Here is a 23,700-nt window from a genome sequence, read left to right as displayed (position 1 = left end):
GGGAGAAGAGGCCTGGCCGCCTGCCTCCCATGTTAAGTCCTGGTGAGCTGTCCAATGCTCCACTGAGAGGAGAGACAAAACAGGGCAGAGATCCAGACCCTGGGTCTTCCAGAAACCACGAGGCGAAGTGCCCAAGGGCCTGTGTGCCTCTCCCCACCCCCAACTCTCGGCTGGGTGAGGGGCCCCTTGGCTTTACCACGGTATCCCCCCTCCGGACCGGACCACACCGCATCCTGTTGGGGCCCTGCCAGAGAAGGAATCGGAGCCTGGGTTCCCACTGGGAAGTCCCGCGGGGTGTGATGCAAGGCCTTCCCTGCCCCCCAGGCAGATAAAGGCACAGAGCCAGCCTGGAGCTGCTAGCCATCTCCGCGCGCCCTGCCTGCCATGACCCGCCGCTGCGCGCTGCTCGCCTGGGCCCTCTCCGGCCGTCCTCAGCCTCGGAGCGGCTCAAGAAGCCTCGGTAAGCTGCATCCCCATCGTGCCCCGCAGAGAGTGGAAGGCCCGGGCGTCCGAGCGCAACCAGCGCTAAGACGGGCCCGTGCGCTACGCGGTGGTGTCGCACGCAGCGGGCAGCGCCTGGGACACCCCATCCTCTTGCCTGAAGTAGATCCAGAACGTGCAGCACTACCACGTGCGGACGCTGGGCTGGTGCGGCGTGGGCTACGAGTGAGTGAGGAGGAGAGGCAAAAGCTGGAGACGGGACTGGAGCAGAGGGAGGAGCGCGGGCCCAGGAGACCGCAGGGACCCTGTTCTAGAGCCGCCTGGCCGACACCCCGGGCACCTTACTCAACCGCGCAGCATCTTCGTTTGTCCCCAGGGTCGCCGCTTAGGCCTGGGCATGTGCAGGCAGCGCAAAGATGCTAGGAGGAGGGGAAGCAGCTGCAGTCCAAGCTCTGCCCCCAGAGGAACGGACAGACTTTGCCAATACACAGGAAGATATCCTGTGCACTGGATTCCCTTGGTAAAGTCCGGTGCCTCGTTAAGCATCAGGCCGGGTTGCCGTCCCAGCTCCATTTACTGATGGCTGAGCCCTGGGGCAGGCATTCACCCTCTTTCAGCTTCAGTTTCACCTTCCTCCTCTGCAAAGTCAGGGGGGTCGTGGCCCACCCCATCACTAAGCCAGCCAATACCACTTAGGACACCGCCTGGTGTGCAGTGGGAGCCCCCAAATCCATGGACTGTTGGCGCCTATTACTATGTGCCAGGCTGTGCGCCATATGCTGGGACGGGGGCACAGCCATGAACAGTGTGAATCTAGCCCAAAGGGATTTAAAGACCAGCAGGCAGCAACAGGTGAGAAACAAGCAAGTCAACAAGATGAATTCAGATGGTGAGAGAAGCGATGGAGAAAAGGAACAGAGTGACTGACGCGGCTCTGGCATATGGGAGCCGAGAGAAGAGTGTGGTAAGCTGGGGGTACAGCAGAGGTAGAGGCCAGGAGGCTGAGTGAGTGGGTCATTCCTGAGGGACAAAGGTCAGGGTGGCTGGAGGTAGCCGGGAAGAGTGATATGAAATGAGGAAGGAGTTGGCAGGGGCCGGATGGCACAGGGTCTTGTGGGCCATGGGGAGGACCTCCGTTCTACTCTAAGACAGGAGCCATGAGAGGGATGTGAGCCTGCTTGGATATAAGAAGCTCCCTCTGGCTGCAGTGTGGAGAACAGACTGTAGGGGGGTGAGGGCAGAAGCAGGGGCAGGGATTGGTTAGATCTGCCTCTGGGGCCCATGCCCACCAGCTCCCTTTCCAGGGTAATAGGCTGGGGTCCTGCATACGGGCTTCTATAGCAAGAGACTCTACTGGTTCTCAAGCCTCGGTAAACACCAGAATCACCTTACTGGAAATGAAGGTCCCCAGGCCCCACGCTTAGAGACTGCTTCAGTAGGGCTGGGGTGAAGCCAGAAAGCCTGAGGACCTCGCTTGGAAAAACCTGGAAGCCTTCAAGGGTATCCCCAGCTCTTCTGGCTCAAGATTTTACAATTCAAAGACTCCAACTTCAAATTATTTTTCCAAAAGTCAGGCGCTCCAGTTCTAAGCGTTTCCCTGAAGGAACGAAGAGCAGAGCTTGGCTCCACAGCCTCTGGTCTAAATCACTTTATAGAAAAGCAAACTGAAGTTTGTTTCTCAGATTTTAGGATTCAGAGTCTGATCCAAATGTTTGGAATCCCCCTTCCTTGTCGCATCTTGTTCGGAGCCTCAGTTTCTTCACCTGTAAAATGGGGCTCCTGACTGCCCACCAGGTGGTGGGGTTTGAAGTTTAAATTAGATGCATCCATTCAGCTAATGTACAGAGAGTACCAACTGCTTGTGCCAGATGCTGGGGCTGTGGCAGGACCATAACCGGCCCAGTCCTGGGGGTCGATATCACTATGGTATTTCTAGTCTCTTCAATCCAGATTCTGAGAGTCTGCCTTCCCAAGTGGCAGATTCAGGACCCAGTATTAGAGTTCCCACATTCTGCGCATCCTTGGTGACCTTGTGAGCCAGAGGACCGAGGTGACAGATATCGCATCTCCAAAACGCCAATCTTCTGGTTAATTCCAAATTTGTGCCAAATCAAACTCGCTCAAGCAGGACGTGTTGAATGACTGAACCTGACAGATCTGCTGCCAGGATTGGAAACCTCAAAGAGGCAGATGCTGGGGCTCCAGGGTTTGTGTCTGGTTGCAGCGCCAACCCTCGAGTCCCTGATCCTGTCACTCAAGTGTACCCCAGCAGGGAAGAGGAAGCAGGAAGCAGGCTGGGGAGAGGGCAGAAGAGCTTCTCAGTGGAGAGTTCTGAGAAGCATTAGTGTCCAGGACGTGACCTTGGGTAAATAATCTAAGTCTGCTTCCTCAGCTTAAAGTGGGGATGACAACAGTGCCTGCCTCCGAGGACTGCATGTGAGAATTCAGCAAATCAAGAGCTCAACCAATCCTCCGGGGAGGCAGGAGAGAGCCAGACCATGTGGGTGGGAGTCACGGAGACCTGGGTGAAAATCCTGACTCCTCACGGGGTTGAGGATGCAAAAAGGCGCATGTAGAGCTGTGCTTGACAAATGGCAACGGTCACGGTCATTGTTCTTACTGTGGAAGATTAGAGGATAGGAGGAGGGTGTTGGGGAAATTGTGTGTGAGTGACAGGGACAGGGGCGGGGCAAGCAGAGGACAGGGAGGGAATCCCCCCCCAACCCGGGGAAGCCCTCTGTCACTCATCCAGACCACCCTCCCACCCCCACAGCTTCCTGATGGGAGAAGACAGGCTCCAGTATGAGGGCCGGGGCTGGAACACCTTGGGCGCCCACTCAGGTCCCACCTAGAACCCCATATCCCTCGGCATCTCCTTCATGGGTAACTACGTGGGTAAGTGACTGTCCAGCCATCAGCTAGGGGGCTGACATGGAGCCCGGGGGTTGGCACCGCGTGGTGAGTAGTTGCTGGGAGGCTCTGCCACCTGGAAGCTCTGTGACCTCGGACAAATGACTCTGCTTCTCTGAGCCTTGTTTCCTCTTTTGGATAAAGACCATTTGCAACCACATGGTTTCAGTGAAGATTAGTCTGTCTCTATAAAAGTTCTTAGACCAGTCCATGGCACCTAAGAAGTGCTTGATAAATGCCAGCTATTGCTGCGGCTCGGCTGGGGAGGTCTGCGGGCAGATGAGGGCAAACAAGCAGTAATCTTGACAGCTGACACTTGCTGAGGGCTTACTCTGTACATAAAATAACTCTTTTGATTATCCCACAGCCCTGTGGGCAGGTGTCATTCTCCCCTTTCACAGATGAGGAAACTGAGGCACAGAGAGGTTCTGTCATTCTCCCCTTTCACAGATGAGGAAACTGAGGCACAGAGAGGTTAAGTCACTGCTTGGTGGTGGCAGGCTGGGTTCTGGGCCCTAGCGGGCCAGCTCAGAGTACAAAATCAGAAGCACTACCCACACCCCCTCTGCCCTTCGAGGAAGCCCCAGCCTAACTCCTGCCTCTACCTCCCACAGATCGGGTGCCCCTGCCCCGCGCCATCAGGGCAGCCCAGAGTCTGCTGCCTTGCGGCGTGGCTCAGGGATTCTTGACTCCTAGCTACGAGGTCAAAGGACACCGGGATGTGTAGCAGACGCTTTCTCCAGGCTACCAGCTCTACGAAATCATCCAGCAATGGTCACACTACCACCGCGTGTAAGGCCCTGTCCGTCTTCTCACACACACCCCCACCCCATCAGAAACCCCACTGCCTCCCCCTCCCCCAATAAAGGCGAACCTCAAACTGTATTTGTGTCCCGCCATCCCCCTCCCCACCCTCTCTCTCCCCCATAAGATCCCAGCCATCGCCCCCCAACCTCCCAGAACTCTGACCTTGCTCAGAACCCAGAGGCCCCGACCCTGAACCAAGACCCCAGAGATCCCAGCTTGGAAGCCAAATCACAGCTCAGAACCCAGAGGCCCCAGGTCACAGCACAGGAATAGCACCAAGTCGGCTGAGATGTCACCACCAGAAGCTCAGGGGTCCTCACCTCCCGGGCAGTAAGCCATGCGGCAAGACACCCCCTCTCTACCACACCGCCAAAGACATCCTGGGCAGCATCTCTGCTTGAACTCCTCTGGGGACAAGCTGCTCACTCCCACCCCTCAGGTTTCCGCCCCCCCCATTGCTTTAGAGAGTGCGGGAGTTTTTTCTGAGCCTGTACTCCAATCTGCCGCCCAGTCATAGGCATGGCCAGAAATACACACAGGTCCCAGTTACACCCCCTCCCCACCCAATCTTCATTCCTCCTCACTCCACCCCGACCCTTCAGTCATAAGCTGAGGGATCCCAAGGGCACATATGTTTATTTACAAAACACACTTACCCTCCCTCCCAGAATGCAATGCCTGCGGGAGACGTAGGGATTGGGGCCTCACACACCTGAGACCCCAACAGCACCAGGAGGAGCGGGGCCTGGGCGGGGCCAGGACACACCAGCCCCGCCCCTCACGCCGAATCCATCCGAATCCATTGGAGGGGCAGTAGTCTCTCTCTGAGGTCACGAGTGCACGTCCAGTCTGTTCATGTATTCCTGCAAGGCCTTCAGGCGGGCGTCGATTTCGGCCATGTCAGCTGCCTGGTGGTCCGAGCTGTACTCTGTGAGAGCAGGCGTGGCTGTGGGGGTCCGTGAGGGGCCCAATATCCTGCCCTCAGTAGCATCCCAGTGGGCTCTGGGGCAGGTGAGGGGGAGATGTGGAGTCCCAGGCTCACCTTTGATGGGGACCCAGCCCCCCGAGTCCGCCAGGCGTCTCTGATGGCGGCCGCGTTCCAGTGGGCTAGGCTTCTGCTGCTGGGGGTGGCAGGAAAGGGGGTCAGGCACCCTCTATGCCTGCCCCCCAAATCCCACCGGCAATTCTGAACCAAAGGACCTCATAAAAATTAAGGGTTGACACCTACTGAGTACTTATATGCAAAATAAGCTCCCTGTAGCTTCACCAGAACCCTCAGACGTGAATGCCATTACCATCCCCACTTAACTGATAAAGAAGCTGAGCTACAGAAGCTAAGTAGCTACCCTGAGTCACACAGGTTCTAGGGAGGGGAAGCAGGTTTCAAGACCTGGCAATTTGAGGCCAGAGCCGGTGCTCCTAACCAGAGTCTCCTGCCCCCACCTCAGCCCCATCCTCCTCTCCAACCCAAAGGTCTCAAAACACTGCCTCCAGGGCTTCCCTGGTGGCGCAGTGGTTGAGAAGAGTCCGCCTGCCGATGGAGGGGACACGGGTTCGTGCCCCGGTCCGGGAAGATCCCACATGCCGCGGAGCGGCTGGGCCCGTGAGCCATGGCCGCTGGGCTTGCGCGTCCGGAGCCTGTGCTCCGCAATGGGAGAGGCCACAACAGTGAGAGGCCCACGTACCGCAAAAAAACAAAACAAACAAACAAAAAAACACTGCCTCCAGAGGCACTGCGGAGCCGCTTTTACAACCTGATCCCCTAGAATGGAATCATGGGAGAAAGGGCCAGCGAGGCCCCTGCTTCCTCCAAAGCCTGAGGAAAGACACTCACCGTATTGGACCCCCTCCAAGTGGTGGGGCTGGGCGGCTTCCCCCGGCGACGAACGCTGAGAGGATGGAGTAACCAAGGACCAATGGGAGGGGTCTGTGGCACCTCCCACCTGGCCCTCTTCCTTGGTTTCAAGGCTCCAACCTCCATCACCCAAGTTCCCCGCAAAAGACTGTTTCGAGTCTCCCCAGACACCTGTTTGGGGGCGGTCCCTTCCCCCAGCCCAAGTTTTACCCTCTAGGGAGGGATTCAGAGAAATCCTCGAACTCGCTGCAGGAGCTGGCGGACGAGTAGCGGCTGCGGAAACTGTCCACTAGAGGGAGAAGGAGAGTGTGAGCCTCTAGCACTGGCCACAGCCCCGCCCAGCTCGTCTGCCAGTCCCGCGCGCTCCGGCCCAGTTACCCGAGGAGCTGCGGTTTCGGGAGCGGTTAGCCGCGTCTCCTCGACCGGTCACGGCTGCGGGGGGCCGAGTTTGGCGAGACCAGGAGGTGGATGGACGGTCCCCGCTTCCTCCGCTGCCCAATCGGTTTCGCTGCTGCTGCTGCCTGGAGAACAAGAAAGGAGACGCCCACCTGTGCGCCCAACTAATTCGGGAAAGGGCGTCGCTGCGCCCCGTGGGTCACACCTAAATAGGGAAAAATCATGCGGAGACACAGACCAGGTAGGGGTGGGAGAGACAAATAAGCAGGGCGTGGGGATGGGGGAGGCTGGCGATCAGGAGAGGGGATGGAGGTCAGGCGGGAAGCAAGAGCAGGTAGGGGGAAGGGGAGAGATGGAGCAGGTGACAGGTGATGGAGTTGGGAGTTGGGGATGGATGGTCAGAGGGTCAGGTAAAGGGGCAGGGATATGGGCAGGTGAGGAGAAAATGGGCGCTAACTTCATCTTGATCGCTCTCTGCTTCTTCTCCTTGGCTTTCACAAAGGCTGTTGGGTCGAAACGGGGCACGCGACCACCTAGGACCGGGTGGGGGTGGGGTGTGGAGAGAAGAGGAGGCTGGAGTCATAGGATCACGCCTCCACAGTTCTAGTTCCATCCACCTCCTCCCACGGGCAGAGCAGGGTCGTCACAGACCTGTGGGCGAGGGCGAGGGGCGGCCAGGGCGGCCTTGACCCCGGCCCCCGCGGTCGCTCTCCCGGGATGAGGAGCGGGCAGCGCCACGGCCACGCGACGTGGAGCGCTCCCGAGACGTCGAAGCCCGATCTTCCCGGGCCGAGGGCGGCACCACCGGTGTAGTCCGTCTCCTGGGAGCACAAAGCCCACTGTCAGTTTCCCACCAGCGACGACAACTCCTATCCCAAGCCTCTTGCCGGACTGCACCATCTCCGAAACTTCAGGCCCATCCCCCATCAACTCCTAAACATTCACGTACTTACACAATCCTCACAGATACCTTCTCCCAGGGTCCACCCCTATCGGAGCCCCACAAACCACGCCCCCCCAAACCCATCTGTCACTTCCCTACAACCTAACACATCCTTTCACCAGGCCCTTCTCCCAGAGGTCTCCCACAGCTCCCTGGAAACCCTTCCCAATTTTTCAACACCCACCCCAATACATGCCAGCAAACATCACTCGGATACCCACATGCTTAGCCACGCCCTTTCGCTCAACCTGACCTCAGACCCCGCCCCTTTTCGGTCCCTATCTCCAGGTTCAGCCTCCTGAATGCCGCCTCAGGCCTGCCCATCTCTCTACAGACTCCGCCCATCGTTTTCAACTACTGTGTGTGTCCTTCCCTATGCCCCATGCAGTCCTTTAGGCCCCACTCATCCCTCCGTTAGGCCCACTCTCAGGCTCTACCCGCCCTCTCCACCTTACCTGGGCTCCGCCCCGTCACTCAGGCCCCGCCCAACCACGCCCGGAGCCCACCTGCAGGCGGGGTCCACAGCTCCAAGGCCCCACCCACCCCGGGCCGCGCCCCTCACCCCCTCTTGTACATGGCCAGCTCGGTGTTCAGCGTCTTCAGCCGGGCACGCAGGCTCCGCTCCGACGCCTTCACCTCCTCTAGCTGCCGGGAGGGAAGAGGAGCGTAGAGGTCCAGACTGAAGCCAAAGTCCGGGACCCGCCGGCGCCCAGCCGGCCGCCCCGCCACCTCACCTCCTTGGCCAGGCGGCGGCAATCCTGGCTTCGGCGGCCGGTCCCGCGGTGCCCGAGGCCGCGCTCCTGCCGCAGCTCCAGCTCCAGGCCGCGCACGAGCCCGCGCAGCGCCTCGACCTCCTGGCGCGCCGCCCGCCCGGCCAGCGCCTCCTCGCGCGATCTGCCCAGCTGGGCCTCCAGCTCGCGCTTCTCAGCCGACAAGCGCGACACCCTGGGAGGAGGAGGTAGAAAGCGAATGTTGGGGCGGGGTGAGAGGCATGGTCCCATAATCCTCATTCCTCCACTGGGTTGGGCACGCACCATTTCTTGATCGGTAATTAGAGAAATGCAAATGAAAACCATCAAGAGATGCTGAGCTGATAGGAACTTTCTAAGACAGGGATCCAGCTCTCAACATCCAAACCCATCAGTCCCAACACCACCTGACAGTAGCAAATACACAGCCCCACAGAGGAAGGCACTGTCCCAGAAACCTGAATCTGATTAGCCTATAGGTTTAACCACCACTTCGCGGGAAATAAACAGAACAGGCGACCACGTGAACCATGGAGATAAAATCAACAAAATCCAGGGACTTCCCTGAAGTCCGTTGAAGCTGGGGCACAAGTACACGTGCATTATACTACTGTCTACTGTGCGTGCTTGGAATTTTTCCCAATAAAACATTTTTTTAAATCCGTGGCTCCCCCGCACTCTCCAAGGAGCTTCCCCATTCGGTCCCTTCCAGCTGACTTCCCCCCTCCCCTCCTCTCCTCCCCCCTCCCTCTCCCATGGTGCTCTTGGCAAACGCAATTCCCTCCTCCTGAACCCTCTCTCCTCCTCTTGGCAGGAACCACTCCACTCATCCTCCAAACATCACATTCCCCCCCCCCCCCCCCGCGGGGAAGCCTGCCTGCCCTCCCAGCCAGGCTGTCATGTCCCTCTATTCTCTCCTCTTCTGGTTCTCTGTACGTTTCCTTCCCGGCACCAATCATGGTGGAGCTGACGTTGATCAGTGTGATTATGTTTTCTGTCTGCATCCTCACTCCAGCTGTCTGGTCACTGTGTAGGAACTCGGGCTCTGTGGCCTGGCTGATGGCATCCAACTCTATTCCACTTCTTACAAGCTGTGTGACCTGGGGCAGTTTCACTTCACATCTCTGTGAAGTGGGATGATAATAATAACACCTACTGATAAGGCTGCAGGAATCCGTAAAGAGCGCTTAGACGTGTCTGGCACTGAGTGATGGCTCAGTAAACATCGATAGGGCCAGGCAGTGTGCCTGGCACACCGTAGGAACTCAGTAAATGTTGGATGACTGAATGAATGAATCTTGGAGTCTTCCCAAACTCCCTAACTCCAAGCTGGGAAGAGAAAGGTAAGAACCAACTGTCCAGTTGTGGATCTCAGGGCAGATGACGCCATCTTGTGGCCATCCTGGGAAACACATGCACACGCACCTGGAAGACTCGCAAGGTTCTCCAAGCCCCATGAGCTTGCACTTCTGGGAGGGGAGAGGTCTGGTCCTCCCAGGCAGCCCTGAGCGCTCAGTCCTGGGCTAGCAGCTGCCAGCAGTGCACAGTGGCTGAGGAACCAAAGGTGGCTTGGGCTGACTGCCTGGATTCAAGGTCTAGCCAGGCCATATTACTTCACTGTGTAACCTGGGGCAAATTCTCTAACCTCTCTGGGCCTCAGTTTCCTCCTCTATAAAATGGGGACGATAGTAGTGCCTACTTTGGGAGGATTAAATCAGTTAAATCATACAGCACTGAACAGAGTCCCTGGCACACAATTAAATGCTCGATAAACAATAGCTACTGGTATTATTATTATCACTACTACTAAAAATAGTATTAGCCCTCCCCAATGAGTGGGGCCCCCACCAGATGGAGACCAAGTCCCAGTCAGCCCCTCCACAGCCCTCAGCACACAGCAGGCACTCGGTAAACATGCCCATCAGGTTCCTGTCACAGCCTCCCATAACACAGGCTCCCTTTCCTGCCTAACCCCATCTCCATTTGCAATATCCTCGGGTGGGTATGTGATCAATGTCTCTCTGCCCCCTGCGCTGGCACTACACCATGGGCAGGGAAGGGGCCAGCACAAGAGAGGCGCTTGGGGAAGGTGGATTCAACTGAATAGAGCCCTGCCTCGCACCCTGTCTTTGCACATGCTGTTCCCTTTGCCTGGAACACCCCTCCCTTCCCAGGCAGGGTCAGGTCTCTCTCTGGACTCCCTCAGCCCCATCCATGGTGAATCTTCACTGTCTGCATACAGATCTGTCTCCCGCACTGGACTGGGAGCCCCAGGAGAGGACAGGGCCAGAATTATCTCGGTCATTGCTGTGTCCCCAGCACCATTAACACATGGTGGGCACAGAGGAGGGGCTCAGAATAAGTATTGGGGGAATGAGGGATGGCTGTCCTTCCAACAGTGCTAAGCATTGGGTCCCGCAGTGCATGATGGGATGTGTCCCCCCCAGCCCCAACCGCCCACCCCCACCTCCAGACTTACTGCTCCCGCAGATGCCAGATCTCAGTTTCCCGGCTGTCCCGAGTGTCCTGGCCATCCAGCCCTCGAAGGCGGCTCAGCTCCTCCTTTAGTGAGCGAATGATGCCCCGCAGGACCACAGGGTCTGGTTTGCCCTGGTACGGGAGGGGCAGCGGGTAGTGAATCCTGAGAAGGAGGATTAGAACCGTGGCATCTCAGAGGCCAAGAATCCACCCAGGAAAGGACATGTGACCATTTCTAGCCAAATACTACAGGAAATTGGTTGGGAGTCTTCTGGGAACACTTTTAGTTTCCTGATAAAAACAGCTGATACAATTAACAAGCACAGCCCTGTTCCATTTCCTCCTGCTTTGATATAGATGCAACGCCTGGAGAAACAGCAGCCATTTTGTGACCATGAAGAGATAAGGATGCAGTCAAAAAGCCAACACGTTAAGGATGAGGAAAAGAAGAACAAAAACAAAAACAGAAGGAGCCTGAGTCCCTAACAAAACTGTTGAGTAGCAGCCATCTACCTAGACATCTCGTTATGTGATAAACTATTGTTTAAGGCACTGATAATGGTTATCCTGATACTTGTAGCCAAACACAATACTAAATGATATAACCCTCAACACTGAAGATTCCAAAGGCTAGACTTAAGCAACATCCCCACCTAGCCCTGGGTACCAGGGGTTCTTAAGTTCTATCCACGTCCTCTCCCACCTGACCACCAGCTACCAGCCTGGTGGGTATACTTGTACCCACCTGTCAAACTCCACAGAGTAGATGAGGATCAGGTAGCGCTTGGAGTTGAGCTGGGCCGATCTCGAGGCCAAGGGGCCTGGGCGGCCCCCCATCTTACGGTTCCGCAGGGACTCCAGATCTGTGTAGGTCAGCAGGTCAAGGGTAACCGACTCACTGCTCTGTTGGAGAGAATGGGAGGAGCTGCCAAAAGACCCAACGTGGCCATACCCAGAGCACACAGCCCACACACGTGGGCCACGCCCCATTCATTCTCTGGGCTAGCTGGGCTTTTCCACCACTGAGGCTGGCGATCAAGATGACCCTGCCCCATGAGGGGCTGCCACAGGACATCATTAGAGGGAGAAACTGAAAAGAACCTAAATGCTCAGCCATAGGAGACAGCTTAGTGCTGGGGCTTCCAAGTACTGTCCACAGACCCCTGGGGGTCCCCAAGACCCTTTCAGGGGAGTCCATGGGGTCAAAACACCTTGCATAATAATACTAAGATGTCATCTGCCTTTTTTGCTGTGTTGACATTTGCACTGATGGTGCAAAAGTCATGGTGGGTAAAACTGCTGGTGCCCATTAGCAGAAAGCAAGCCAGGGGCATCAAATGCACTAGTAACCATTGTATATTCCACTGCCACGCAGTCTCCGCAGGGGGATGGGAAGGAGGGAGAAACACACAAATAAATAAATAACTAGATAAAAACACAGAAAATGAAACCTAGGAATGTCCTTGATAAACCTGTAAAAATTATTAATTTTGGGGGGGCCGCACTGCGCAGCTTGCAGGATCTTAGTTCCCCGACCAGGGATCGAACCCGCACCCCCTGCAGTGGAAGCGCGGAGTCTTAACCACTGGACCGCCAGGGAACCCCAAATTATTAATTTTTTTGACTCTTGACCCTTGAGTGCACATATTTTTACTACTGTGTGTGACAAAATGGAAAGTACACATTCGGCTGCATATCAAGGTATGACATTTTCTAGGAAAAGCACTTGTGTGATTGAATTTTGAGCTAAATTAGCCACTTTTTCATGGAACACTATTTTTACTTGAAAAGGTACTGACAAAAACTACGGTTATTCAGTCTTCGATGTTTGGCAAGCATTTTCTCAAAAATGCACAAAGCAAGCCTGTCACTTCCAAAAAAATACAGCTAACGGTATTTGTTTTGCAACAATAAAATTCAAACTCTAAAGTGAAAATTAGAATTTTGGAAAACTTGTATCTGCCACTGTGTGCTTGATAGCTTCTCAGTGTTGAAAGGCTTTCCTGGACAGATCAGTGAGGATATTAACAAATATGACTTCCTGATATTGTATAATGAAATGTGTCAACATTTGGAAGATTTGCACAACTCCGTGAACCAATATTTTCCAAATGACCAATGCATGATGTTACAAATGATGCTACAAATGCATGATGTTAGAAAATGAGTAAAAGATCCCTGCAAAGTAAAGACACACCAATAGATTTTAATGTCACAGAACAGGAAAAGTTCACTGGGAATGGTCTCAGATTCCACACTGCGATAAACCTTTAAGAAACTACCACATGTCCAGTTTTAATGTGCTGGCAAGAGAGGATATGCACAATTATCTGAAAAAGCTATTAAAGGACTCCCTTTTTCAGCTATATATCTTCCCGAGGCAGATTTTTCTGCATGTACGTCAATCAGGACGTATCACAACAGACTGCAGAAGCACATGAGAATCTAGCAGTTTTCTATTAAGCCAGACATTAAAGAGATTTGCAAAAAATGTTAAAAAAAAAACCCACTATATTTCTTACTAAATAATTTTGGTTTTGAAAATATTTTTCATAAAAAGGTTATTTAGGTCAGTAACAGGTTTGTTACTGTTATTTTTAAATGAATTTGTAAATATCTTTATATTTTTCTCAGTTTTAATTTACAATATGGCAAACAAATATTGATAGATAAAACCTGCATGAACAAAAGCTCTTTGGTGTCCTCAGTAATTTTTAAGAGTATAAACAGGTCCTGAGACCAAAAAGTTTTTTTTTTAATTAATTTTTATTGGAGTATGGTTGCTTTACAATGTTGTGTTAGTCTCCACTGCACAACAAAATGAATCAGCCATACACATAACGGTATCCCCTCCCTTTCGGACTTCCCTCCCATTTAGGTTACCATAGTGCATTAGGTAGAGGTCCCTGTGCTATACAGTATGTCCCCATCAGTTGTCTATTGTATACATAGTATCAATAATGTGTATGTGTCAATCCCAGTCTCCCAATTCCTCCCACCCCACCCCTTTCCCCCTTGGCATCCATACATTTGTTCTCTATGTCTGTGTCTCTATTTCTGCTTTGCAAATAAGAACATCTATACCATTTTTTCTACATTCCACATATATGCCTTATTATACGATATTTGCTTTTCTCTTTCTGACTTTCTTCACTCTGTATGACACTCTCTAGGTCCATCCACGCTGGGACCAAAAAGCTTGAGAACCACTGGGTTAAATAAATCATGATGCATGGGTATACTGGAATACTAAGCAACCACTAACAAGGATGACAAACTCAAAAGTTGTAATAATAATAAAAATGGACAATACCTGTATAGCACGTATTATGAGCCAGGCACTATTCTAAGCTTTTTACATGTAATTCACTTAATCTTCATAACATTATGAAATGGGGACTACTATCATCCCCACATTACAGATAAGGAAACTAAGACATGGAGTAACTGGCCCACAGCTCCCAAGTAGTAAGTGCTAGTGATTACTGATTCCAGAGTCCATGATCCTGGCCATTATGCTATACTGCCTATAGATACCAAAATGTTAACAGTCTGAGGTGGGGGATAGAAACAGAATTTAGACTCTTACTTTCTAAGTCACACATTACTTTAATATCATCACAATTTTATGAGTGCACATCTTACCTGTAACCAGAGAAATAATGTAGTTCACAGTTTTTAAATGATGTCTAAATAGCATCTATGTCACTCTAAGCTCCAACCTGCTTCTTTTTTTCCTATTAATATTTTTAACTATTTGACATTATATATTTTTTTCAATTGTCTGTCTCTCCCACTAGGCTGTCAGGTTCATGAGGGCAGGAATTTTGTCTCTTTTGTTTAGTGCTGTATTCCAGTGCCTGGCACACAACAGATGCTCAGTAAATGAAATGAATGATTATCTATATCCACTGACATGACTAAATTTTTATGAATTATTGTTAAATCTTTTAAAAGGCTACAGAATACCTTGGGAAATATATCAACTATATAAAATTATAGATCTGCAAATACACACACGTTCACATCACAAGTGAATACAGAAATGCAGAAATGGCTGGAGTGATTTCCATCAAAATATTAATAAAAGGGACTTTCCCAGGGGTCCAGTGGTTAAGACTCCACCTTCCAATGCAGGGCATGCGGGTTTGATCCCTGGTTGGGGAACTAAGATCCCACATGCCACGCAGTGCGGCCAAAAAATATATATATATTAACAAAATATTACTAGGAGTAAGTATTGGGAATGGAGTGATTTTTACTTTCTTCTTTACATTTCTCTGTGACTTGAATTTTCTCCATGATAATCATTATCATTAGAATTACAATCAGAATAAGGTATTTACATTTGGGAAAGAAGAAAAGAAAACGATAGCCCTGTTCCTTCAATAAAAGAGAAGGTAGAGGGTCTTGCATACATCAGGTGGGCATCTACCCTCCCAGAGACCCAGGGAACAGACAGCTCCCCCAGCCCCCAACCCTGGCCCCTACCTGGGTGAGGGCCGACTCCAGCATGTTACAGAAGATGTTGAACTGTTTGAAGTTCCCTGTCTTGTGAGTCAAATCTTCGATGACTAGGTAGGGAGAAAAGTCCTTCCTGAGGTCTGACCACTTGGCCAGCCCAAGGGCAATGCACCCAACCTTTCCACCTTTCCCCAACACCAGTGCCTCTGGCCCAAGAGATGAGCCCTACACCCCCTCCCCAGCTTAGAGAGCTTCTAGTCAGGTAGAAGAGGCAGGTGGACAGGATCCTGACTGGCCTCATCTGGGAGAAGCTGAGCCCAGGGAAGGACAAGTGAGCCCACCCAGGCAGGCACACTCACAGCTGGCATCGAATTCGGCCCGCCACTGGTCGGCCGTCATCCGGTCCTCCACCTCCAGCTCTAGCACCTGCCCAGACACCATCACCCGCACGGCATGCTCCACTCCCCGGAAGACGTAGTCCACCTGCAGGCCAGCTGGCTGGTCCATGGCCAGTGTCGCTGGAGAGGGGAATGAGACAGAGACCTGGAGGGGCTGAGAGCCCAGACCCAGGAGCTGGAAGGCCAGAATCCTGGTTCCACCATGTATCACCTTAGGAAAGAGACTTTGTCTCTCTGTGCCTCAATTTCCTCATCTGGAAAATGGGTACAATAATGGCACCTACCTCATAGAGCTGTCATGAAAATTAAATTGGACAATACATGTAAAAGCACTTGGAACTGTGTCCTGCACGTTACTATGCCCAACACACGCTGGTTAATAGAATATATGATTTCCAATAAGAGGATCAAGATTAATACTATTGATTATTAATTTATTAATCCTTATACTCATTATATATTTATTGTTTATTCATTTATTTAAACATTTGTGGAGAAAAGTCAAGCCGTAAAGGAAGACAGAGTACTGAGATCAGGCTGGGCAGAGATTTTAAATAGAGGGTCAAGGGCAGGCCTCCCTGGGGAGGTGATATTTGGACAGAGAACTGAAGAAGGTCAGGGAACAAGCCAAGTGGCTATCCCTAAGGAAACTGGTCCAAGTCGAGAGAACAGCCAGTGCATGGATAACAGCTTATCCATGATAAACTTAAATCATTTACATTGAATTAATAATTGAACCTCTTCATTAGTCCGCTGTAAGCATAAATACTTTCTCTCGGCCAACAGGACTACTACTCACTGTTAGTTCTATGAGGAGCTGGAGGAGAGGGTAGGCCTCCACCCTCAGCATGAATTCTAGGGAGTGGTTCAGAATGGGAGCCCCAGGCTGTTTGGGTTCGTGTCCAAGTTCAGCTACGTGCACTTAGATGGGCGAGTAACTTAACCTCTCTTGGAGCCAGATTCCTTATCTTTAAAGTCTGTGCCATCCTGGGTGCTGGGGATATGATGAGAAACCAGATTCTGTCCCTACCCTCAAGAGGGTGGCAACAGTTAGAGGCATGAAAATGTCAACTGGTGGGGAAAGGGGATACTAGCGAGTAGGGGTCGCTCTTTTAGCTAAGGTGGTCAGGGAAGGGCCACCCCCTCCCTGCTGAGCAGAGGCCTGGAAGGAGGGAGGGGGGGAAGACAGGTGAATATCTGGGGATTAGGATCCAGGTAGAGGGCACAGCCAGGCAAAGATTCCAAGGCAGGATGTACCTAGTTTGTTCTGAAAACACCAAGGAGGTCAGCGTGAGGGAAGGAGAGAGGGAAAGTGAGGAGATCAGAGAGGTAACGGGCCAGATGATGTTCCTGCAGGCCTTTGTAAGCCCACAGAAGGATAACAGCGTTTATCTCCTTAGATTGGTGTAAGGATTAAATGAATTAATTACGTAAAAATCCTTGGTGAAATTGAGCCATCCCTGACCCAAGCAAGCACTCAATACATATCGGCATCATCATCATTTTTTTAATTGAAATATAGTTGATGAACAACATTATGTTAGTTTCAGGTGTACTACACAGTGACTTGACATTTGCATACATTATGAAATGATCACCACGACAGACCTAGTAACCATCTATCCCCATACAAACTTATTCCAATATTACTGATCATATTATGTGGCTTATTTTATAGCTGGAGGTTTGTACCTCTTAATCCCCTTCACCTATTTCATCCCCACTCCCAGTCATCGCTATTCTTGTTATTATTACTTTGTTGTTGTTTCTGAGCTTGAAAGGGACTAGAGAGACAAGGCCAGCCCATTCCCTTCCCAGTGTACAGATGGGGAAACTGTGGCTCTGTGAGAAAAAGAGCCCTGTGCAGAGTCCCACGGGTGCTGCAAAGACAGAGGCACCCAGGGATGCCCCCAACCCAGTTCATAGGGACTCCTCCAATGCCTGACCTCCTTCTCTCCCCACTGTCTCCTTTAGTCCTCACACTTTCCCCAATTTAGTCCTTCCTAAAGTCTGATGTTGGAAAATTTAATAGTTTGAGCCCTGAATCTCTAGGTCAGTGATTTTTTTTTTTTTTTTTTTTGACCGTGCCACTGCACGGCATGCAGGATCCTAGTTCCCCGACCAGGGATCGAACCCGCACCCCTTGCAGCAGAAGCACCGAGTCTTGACCCCTGGACTGCCAGGGAAGTCCCTCTAGGTCAGTGATTTTTAATCTTTTCAGAGTCCTTGAGCTTTTGAGAATCTAATGAGATCTCTGAACCCTCCCCAGATAAATGAATAGATCCATAACCTCTGCAAGTAATTTCAGAGTCTCCCAGAATACCGCATCCCCAGGCTCATCCACAGATCCCCTTTCTCAAATGCCCAAGGACAATCGCCAGAGCCCCAGCCATCCTGAGAGGCACGTCTCTGCCTCTAGACCCAAGCTCTTAACTTTATCTGGGGGAGGGGGTCTCTGGTGCTTTGGACGGACTGATGAAATCTGGAGAACCTTTTCCCACTCACACTCTCATAACTGTACTTTCATTCTCTGGGGTTTCAGAAGCAGGGGGGAGGTTAATAATTCCTGATCTACGGGCAAACAAACAGCTACACATTTCAACATATCCCTCATCCCCTGGCCCCTAGTGCGGGTGCCAGGCAGCGCGGGCCCCGCCCTACCGGGTGTCCTAAACCCCGCCCACCCACTCCGCCCCTCAGACCCCGCAAGCCAATCAGCGGTTGCGCTGTCCCGGTTACCACGGCGCCAAAGGCAGCAGCGGAACACTTGACGAGCCACGCAGCCTAACCACCCCATTCACCACCCCACTCTTGGTACCCAACTCTCCCGAGGAGGCAGAGGAAGAAGGGGACGCGGCCCTGCCCTCCTCCTTCCCCACTCCCCTACATAAGCCCCCCATTCATAGGCCTTCATTAGATAACAGGGCCTTTCTGCATCCCACTGCCCTGATGACACAGCCAACACCTCAGTCTCCAGATAGTAAGCCCCTGAATATTCTGCCCGAATTCAACTCTCCCCTTACACCTACCTGCCTCCTCACCTGCACAAACTGCGCCCGCTCCCTCCCTCCATCCTCTCTTCTAGACAGAATAAATCCCACACTCCCCAGCCAGCTCGACTCTCCCCTCCTGACCGCAGCTCCCCATCACTCACTCCCTAGATGGCCTCGAGATTCTGGTCACTCCCCTTCTCCCAGAACCCCATGTTCTACTGGGGTTCCCCCCATATTCTACTTGAATTTTGTCCTGTCCCCCACAACACACACACTATTCCGCCTGGATCCTGTCTGCATATTTGCCCAAGGTTCTACTCCACACACACCCCATCTTCAGCCTGTATTCTGTAACCCTGATATTTCATCTGGATTCTGTTCCCTCTCAAATTCTATGTAAACTCCCTGCACCACCCCCCATTTTCCACTTCTCTTCCCTTTGGAGAGCCCTCCTTGAAGCCCCCCTCCCCCCCAAGTTCTGGAATTTTCCAGGCACGAAGTCACTCCCTCCCTCCTTCATGCCCCACCCTGCCCCCACTGCCGACCCTGTCCTTCTACCTGCATCCTCCATCCTTGCTCTGTGACTCCAACCAGTGGTCTGTGACCGCCGACCAGTGGCCCATCCTGGTCGCTGGTTTTGTTCCAGTCTCACGTCTCTCCCAGCTCCTCTTCGCCTCAGCTTAGTGACCTCCGCAACCCAGCCGGGGTGCTGTGCCTTTGAGGCCCCGCCCCTACCAACCCGCGACGTCAGCACTTCCACCTAGTGCACTCCGGGTGGACTCCCCAGCGCCCCACTCTGGTCCTCACACCTGACACCATTTCTCCGGCCTTATGACACCATGGCTTCAGTGCACACGCGCGTGTACACACACTCAGTTTTCCAACCCCCAGCCCTCTCATCTTTCACTAAGGTGACCCCCTCTCCATTTCCAGTGTGACATCACCGCCCCTGGCTCCTCCTCCCGAATTATGCTCCCCGGATATTTCAGATTTCACAGCCCTCACCCCAGGACCGGAGTTGACAGTCCTCCACGCTGGGCTACCCCAAAACAAGTCCACATCACCATGTCCTACACCAGACATGGGTAAATCATCGCCCCTGGCAGCCCCTACCCGATGGTTGTTTTCCCACCATCTGCCACCACCACGTCCCACACCAAATATTCCCGCCAGCCATGACCTAGCTGGAGTCTCCAATACAGCGTACCCCCCACTTCACCTTCATACACGTGGCCTGGCCTCAGTGACTCTTCCGAGCCCCCAGCTCACTGCCCCGCCCCCCACCATGTGGGTGAATTGGGGCTGGATGGAACCCCCTTCCCCTTAGCCCTGCACTCCAGATCAAAACCTTCCACATTATCCCCCTGGAATATATGGACCCCAAAGCCCTTTAGGGCACCCCACAATCCAGACCTCCATAGTGCCCACCGCAGCCCATCACCACCCCCTGGGATATCAGACACCCTCCCCCACTGTCCCTCAAATGCTTTTTGCCTTAGATAAGGACTAGGCACACCTACCAACCAGTGACTCACCCTTAATTCTGCTCTCTGGTAGGTATTGTAACCATCCCCCATTTTACAGAGGATGAAGCATCTTGCCTCGAATCCTACCGCGAGGGACTGGCACATTCATCCCCCTACTCCTTACTCAGCTGCCTTTCCCTGACTACCTTCCTTTTCCTGCTATAACTCTCCTCCTTCCAGCACAAATCCAAATGTGGGCTCACACCTTAAGCATGGTACACGCTGCAGGCTGGGGACTCCTGGGTTCAGATGCTAACCCACGATGTGACCCCCCGCAAGGCATTTACCCTCTCTGGGCCTTTCCCCATCAGTAAAGCGGGGATAATAAGAGTTCCCACCTCACATAGGATTATTGTGGGGATTGAATTAGTCAATACATACAAGGTGCTTCAAACAGAGCCTGGCACCTGGTCAACCGTTACCATCTGTGCAACTAGCTGATGACTAGTTGCCAGACCAGAAGCTCATGAGGGCACAGCCATTTTGATCGTTCTTGTATCTTCAGCACCCGGGGCCTGGCACAGATCGGGGGCTGCTTGTGAATTAATGATCGATGCCAGGAGGCAGGGTTCAAGGCACTGGAGATACAAGCAAGGTCTTCTCAGATCACTCCTTGTCATCCTCCAAGTCTCAGCTCCAATGTCTCCTCCTGCAGGAAGCCCTCCCTGACTCCCAGGCTGGGTAAAGGGCTGCCTCGATCACTGCAGAGTCCCCAACATGGCCTAGCACTGGGCCAGCCACAGAAGAGGAGTTGAATGATGAGAGTTCCAGCCCAAGCTCTGAACTGACCTGTTTTTCAAAGTGAGGGCCGCAGACCTTCAGCATCAACACAGGAGCCTGATGACAATGCATCATCCTGGGCCTGGTCCCAAACCTACAGAAGCAGAATTCCTGGAGGTGGGCCCAGGAATCTGCATTTCCTATAAGCTCCCCCAGCACGAACTAGAGCTGAGATCTTCTGCCTGTGGCCACCACAATCTGCCCAGTTTATGATCCCATCTAGACCCCAACACCCTCCCAGCTCAACAACCCTGCCCTGTATCACAGGGAGACCCCCCACGAAACGGTGGTAATGGTGGAACAGTACAACTAACACCTTTTAAGCACTATGTGCGTTTCTAGGTGCTGAGTTCTAGATCCACTTGAAGCCAACACTCTAGTGAGGGGCGTCTAAGAAGCCCAGTGGATATAAACAAACACTAACATATGTCAGGTAATGGTAAACCTTATGAAGAAAAGTAAAGCCAGGTGGTGAAGGGCCAGAGGGTGGCAGGAGCTATTTTAGTTTGGGTGGTCAGCGAGGGCCTGTCTGTGGAGTTGACATTTGAACAGAGACTTGAAGGAGATGCCACAAAGGCATCTGGGGGAACTCAATGCAGACAGAGGGGACAGCAAGTACATTCCCCAAGTGGGGATGTATTTGCTATGACTGAGGGACAGCAAGGGGGCCAGGGTGGCTGAAGCAGAGTAAGTGGGATTGGTGGGATTTGAGAGCGGCGGCGGGGGGAGCTGGATCAGGTGGGGCCTTGTAGGCTTGACAAAGGCTTTTACTGCGTGAGATGGGAGCCATGGGAGGGTCTGAGCAGGGGAGCAACATGATCTCACTTCTGTATTAACTTGACCGCAGGGTCAAGGGCAGAGGCATGGGACCCAGTGAGGAGCCCACTGCAAAACATCAGGTAAGGACAGGTGATGGCTTAGGCCAGAGCAGTAGCAAGGGAGGTGGTGAGACACGGCTGGATTCTGGATGTGTTTTGAAGGCAGGCCTGTGAGATTTGCTGATTGACAGTACGTGGGTGAAAGAACAGGGAGGAGTGAACGACAACTCCAAGATTTCTGTCCTGAGTACCTGGAAGGACGGGACTGCCATCAACTGGGTTTGGAGGTTGAAGGGGGAAAACGCCAAGTTTAGTTTGGGACAAGTTTTTAAAGTCTGTATGTCAGCTGGACTTCCAAGTAGAGAAGGGCCAGCCATTGACATATGAGTCTTGAGTTCAGAGTAGATATCCCGACTGGAGATAGACACTTGGAAATATCATTACATAAAGAGCATATGAAGCCAGGAGACTGGGTGAGGCCACAAGGTGAATGGTACAGACTGAGAAGAGAGAAGGTCATTCTACTGATGATGAAGCTGAGGCACAGAGGGTTAAACAACTCACCCAGTGGCAAAGCCAGTGGCAAAGCCAGCATTCACGCTCAGGCAACACAACGCCAGAGCCCACACTCTTAGCCACCGGTAGGGTTAAGAAGTTTAAGAGTTAATTCACATAATACACTTGGTAGGTGCCTGGCACATAGTAAGCCTTCAGTAAACGCTACGTGTATCATAAGCTTTCACACCTCATCAAAGCACACCCTCATCCTTGGAGTTCTCAATATTGTTCTTCACCTGCCCTCCACCCAAATCAAAGGTTTAACTGATGGCAGGGACTTCCACCACTCCACAATGCTCTATAATAACCCTCTGCCTTAAAACCTCCCATTAAATCGCAAGGCTATCTTACAAGGACATTTCTATATTTTACCATCTTCTGTCTCCTACTTTACACACTTCCCCCTTTAAAGAGCCTCCTGCGAAACAGAAAACGCCCCCCGCCTCACATACTGCCCTCTGCCTCACAACTCTACCCCTGTTAAAGGGCAACCCCTCCCGATTCTCACACTGCCAGTTCTGCTGCCTGCCCAGCCCACTCTCCCCCCAGAGCACCCCCCTCCCCCCAGGATCGCTACCCCAGCCCGCGCACCAACTACTCTCGCCGCCTCTCACCTTCTCCGCGGACAACCCTCCTCGCGAGCGGTTCAACTGCCGAAGCTCCAGCCCCGCCCCAGGATCCGGCCTTCTCGCTTCTGATTGGTACTGGCTTACTCGCAGCCAAGTTCCCATTAGTCAAAACAGACGCCCGTCACTATAACCCGCCCCAGAGAAGAACCCGCCCTCCAATGCTTGCAATTGGCCAACTCAGAAGAGAGGCTCCGAAATGGGTCGGGTCGTCAGTCTTCTCTCCAATCACTACTGGCCGGTAACTACTGCCAGTCATACAAAGAAGGTTGTTCCTCTGAGAGGGGAGGGAATCCCGGAAGTAGCTCTTTGACTCCGCCCATAACCCCCTGCGGCAGAGCAGGCCACGCCCACGCGGAGGGGCAGGCTGGAGGACGCGCCTGCGCAGAGGAACGTCTTGGCTGAGGGTACAGAAGATGCGGAAACGTTCCTGAAGACTGGTTGAGATTTATCATCGTTCAGTGCGTTCCAAGCCTGCACTTAGCAGTTTGCAGGCCTTGGCTTATTGATAGTTAGCAGTAACCATGCAATGTAGGGGCTATTATGATCCCCATTTTGCCACTAAGGAAACAGGCTCAGAGAGGTACAGCCACTGGCCTGGGATCACACAGCTTGAAAACTACCCCTATTTTGGCTTATGAGTCATCAATAGGGACGATACAGTTTATAGAATTTGATGGGGGAGTAGGGGCGGGGATCGTTCTTTAAGAAAAGGAATACAAAATCACTAACACAAAACTGGGTATGAACATGAAAATTTACTTAGAATATGATATGAAATAATTGTTATTGTACTTTTAATATTGTTATTGTTACTTTTAAATGGTACATATTTAAAAGAGCTGACAAATACCACAAACATTGCAAAATCCCCAAAGATAAGGTAATGTTTTTATTAACTTACTACCTGACACACCTCTGTGGTATGTTTCCTACTTTTCTGGCTGCTTATACTTAT

The 23,700-nt window shown here is 52.3% G+C and overlaps 2 protein-coding genes across 8 annotated transcripts; one reads left to right on the top strand and one right to left on the bottom strand.

Annotated features, from left to right (window-relative positions):
- Positions 1 to 384: 384 nt before the first annotated feature.
- Positions 385 to 4,220, top strand: PGLYRP1 (peptidoglycan recognition protein 1). The gene is given in 4 exon segments (XM_033845087.2): positions 385 to 423; positions 425 to 666; positions 3,215 to 3,336; positions 3,966 to 4,220. Coding segments are annotated over 4 exon segments (585 nt in total). The 3' UTR covers positions 4,148 to 4,220.
- Positions 4,221 to 4,775: 555 nt separating this feature from the next.
- CCDC61 (coiled-coil domain containing 61) lies at positions 4,776 to 22,798 on the bottom strand. 7 transcript variants are annotated; one of them, XM_033844476.1, is made up of 14 exons: positions 22,731 to 22,798; positions 15,403 to 15,561; positions 15,071 to 15,153; positions 11,325 to 11,482; positions 10,581 to 10,742; positions 8,087 to 8,297; positions 7,915 to 7,997; positions 7,061 to 7,230; positions 6,867 to 6,942; positions 6,392 to 6,534; positions 6,224 to 6,302; positions 5,993 to 6,047; positions 5,201 to 5,279; positions 4,776 to 5,086 (listed from the first exon to the last, which is right to left on the bottom strand). In XM_033844476.1, exons 2-14 carry the CDS (start codon positions 15,548 to 15,550, stop codon positions 4,989 to 4,991), a joined length of 1,545 nt encoding a protein of 514 aa, XP_033700367.1. In that variant the 5' UTR covers positions 15,551 to 15,561; positions 22,731 to 22,798; the 3' UTR covers positions 4,776 to 4,988. The 7 variants fall into 7 exon arrangements, with proteins under 7 accessions (XP_033700367.1, XP_073652151.1, XP_033700368.1 ...); XM_073796050.1 differs by having other exon boundaries at positions 15,403 to 15,586; positions 22,731 to 22,755; XM_033844477.2 differs by lacking the exon at positions 22,731 to 22,798 and adding an exon at positions 20,750 to 22,587.
- Between the last annotated feature and the right edge of the window lie 902 nt (positions 22,799 to 23,700).

This window comes from Tursiops truncatus, chromosome 19 (assembly GCF_011762595.2).
Source record: "Tursiops truncatus isolate mTurTru1 chromosome 19, mTurTru1.mat.Y, whole genome shotgun sequence".
NCBI lineage: Eukaryota > Metazoa > Chordata > Mammalia > Artiodactyla > Delphinidae > Tursiops > Tursiops truncatus.
Note: the sequence above shows the minus strand (reverse complement) of the source record. Positions and strands in the feature narration are given on the sequence as shown.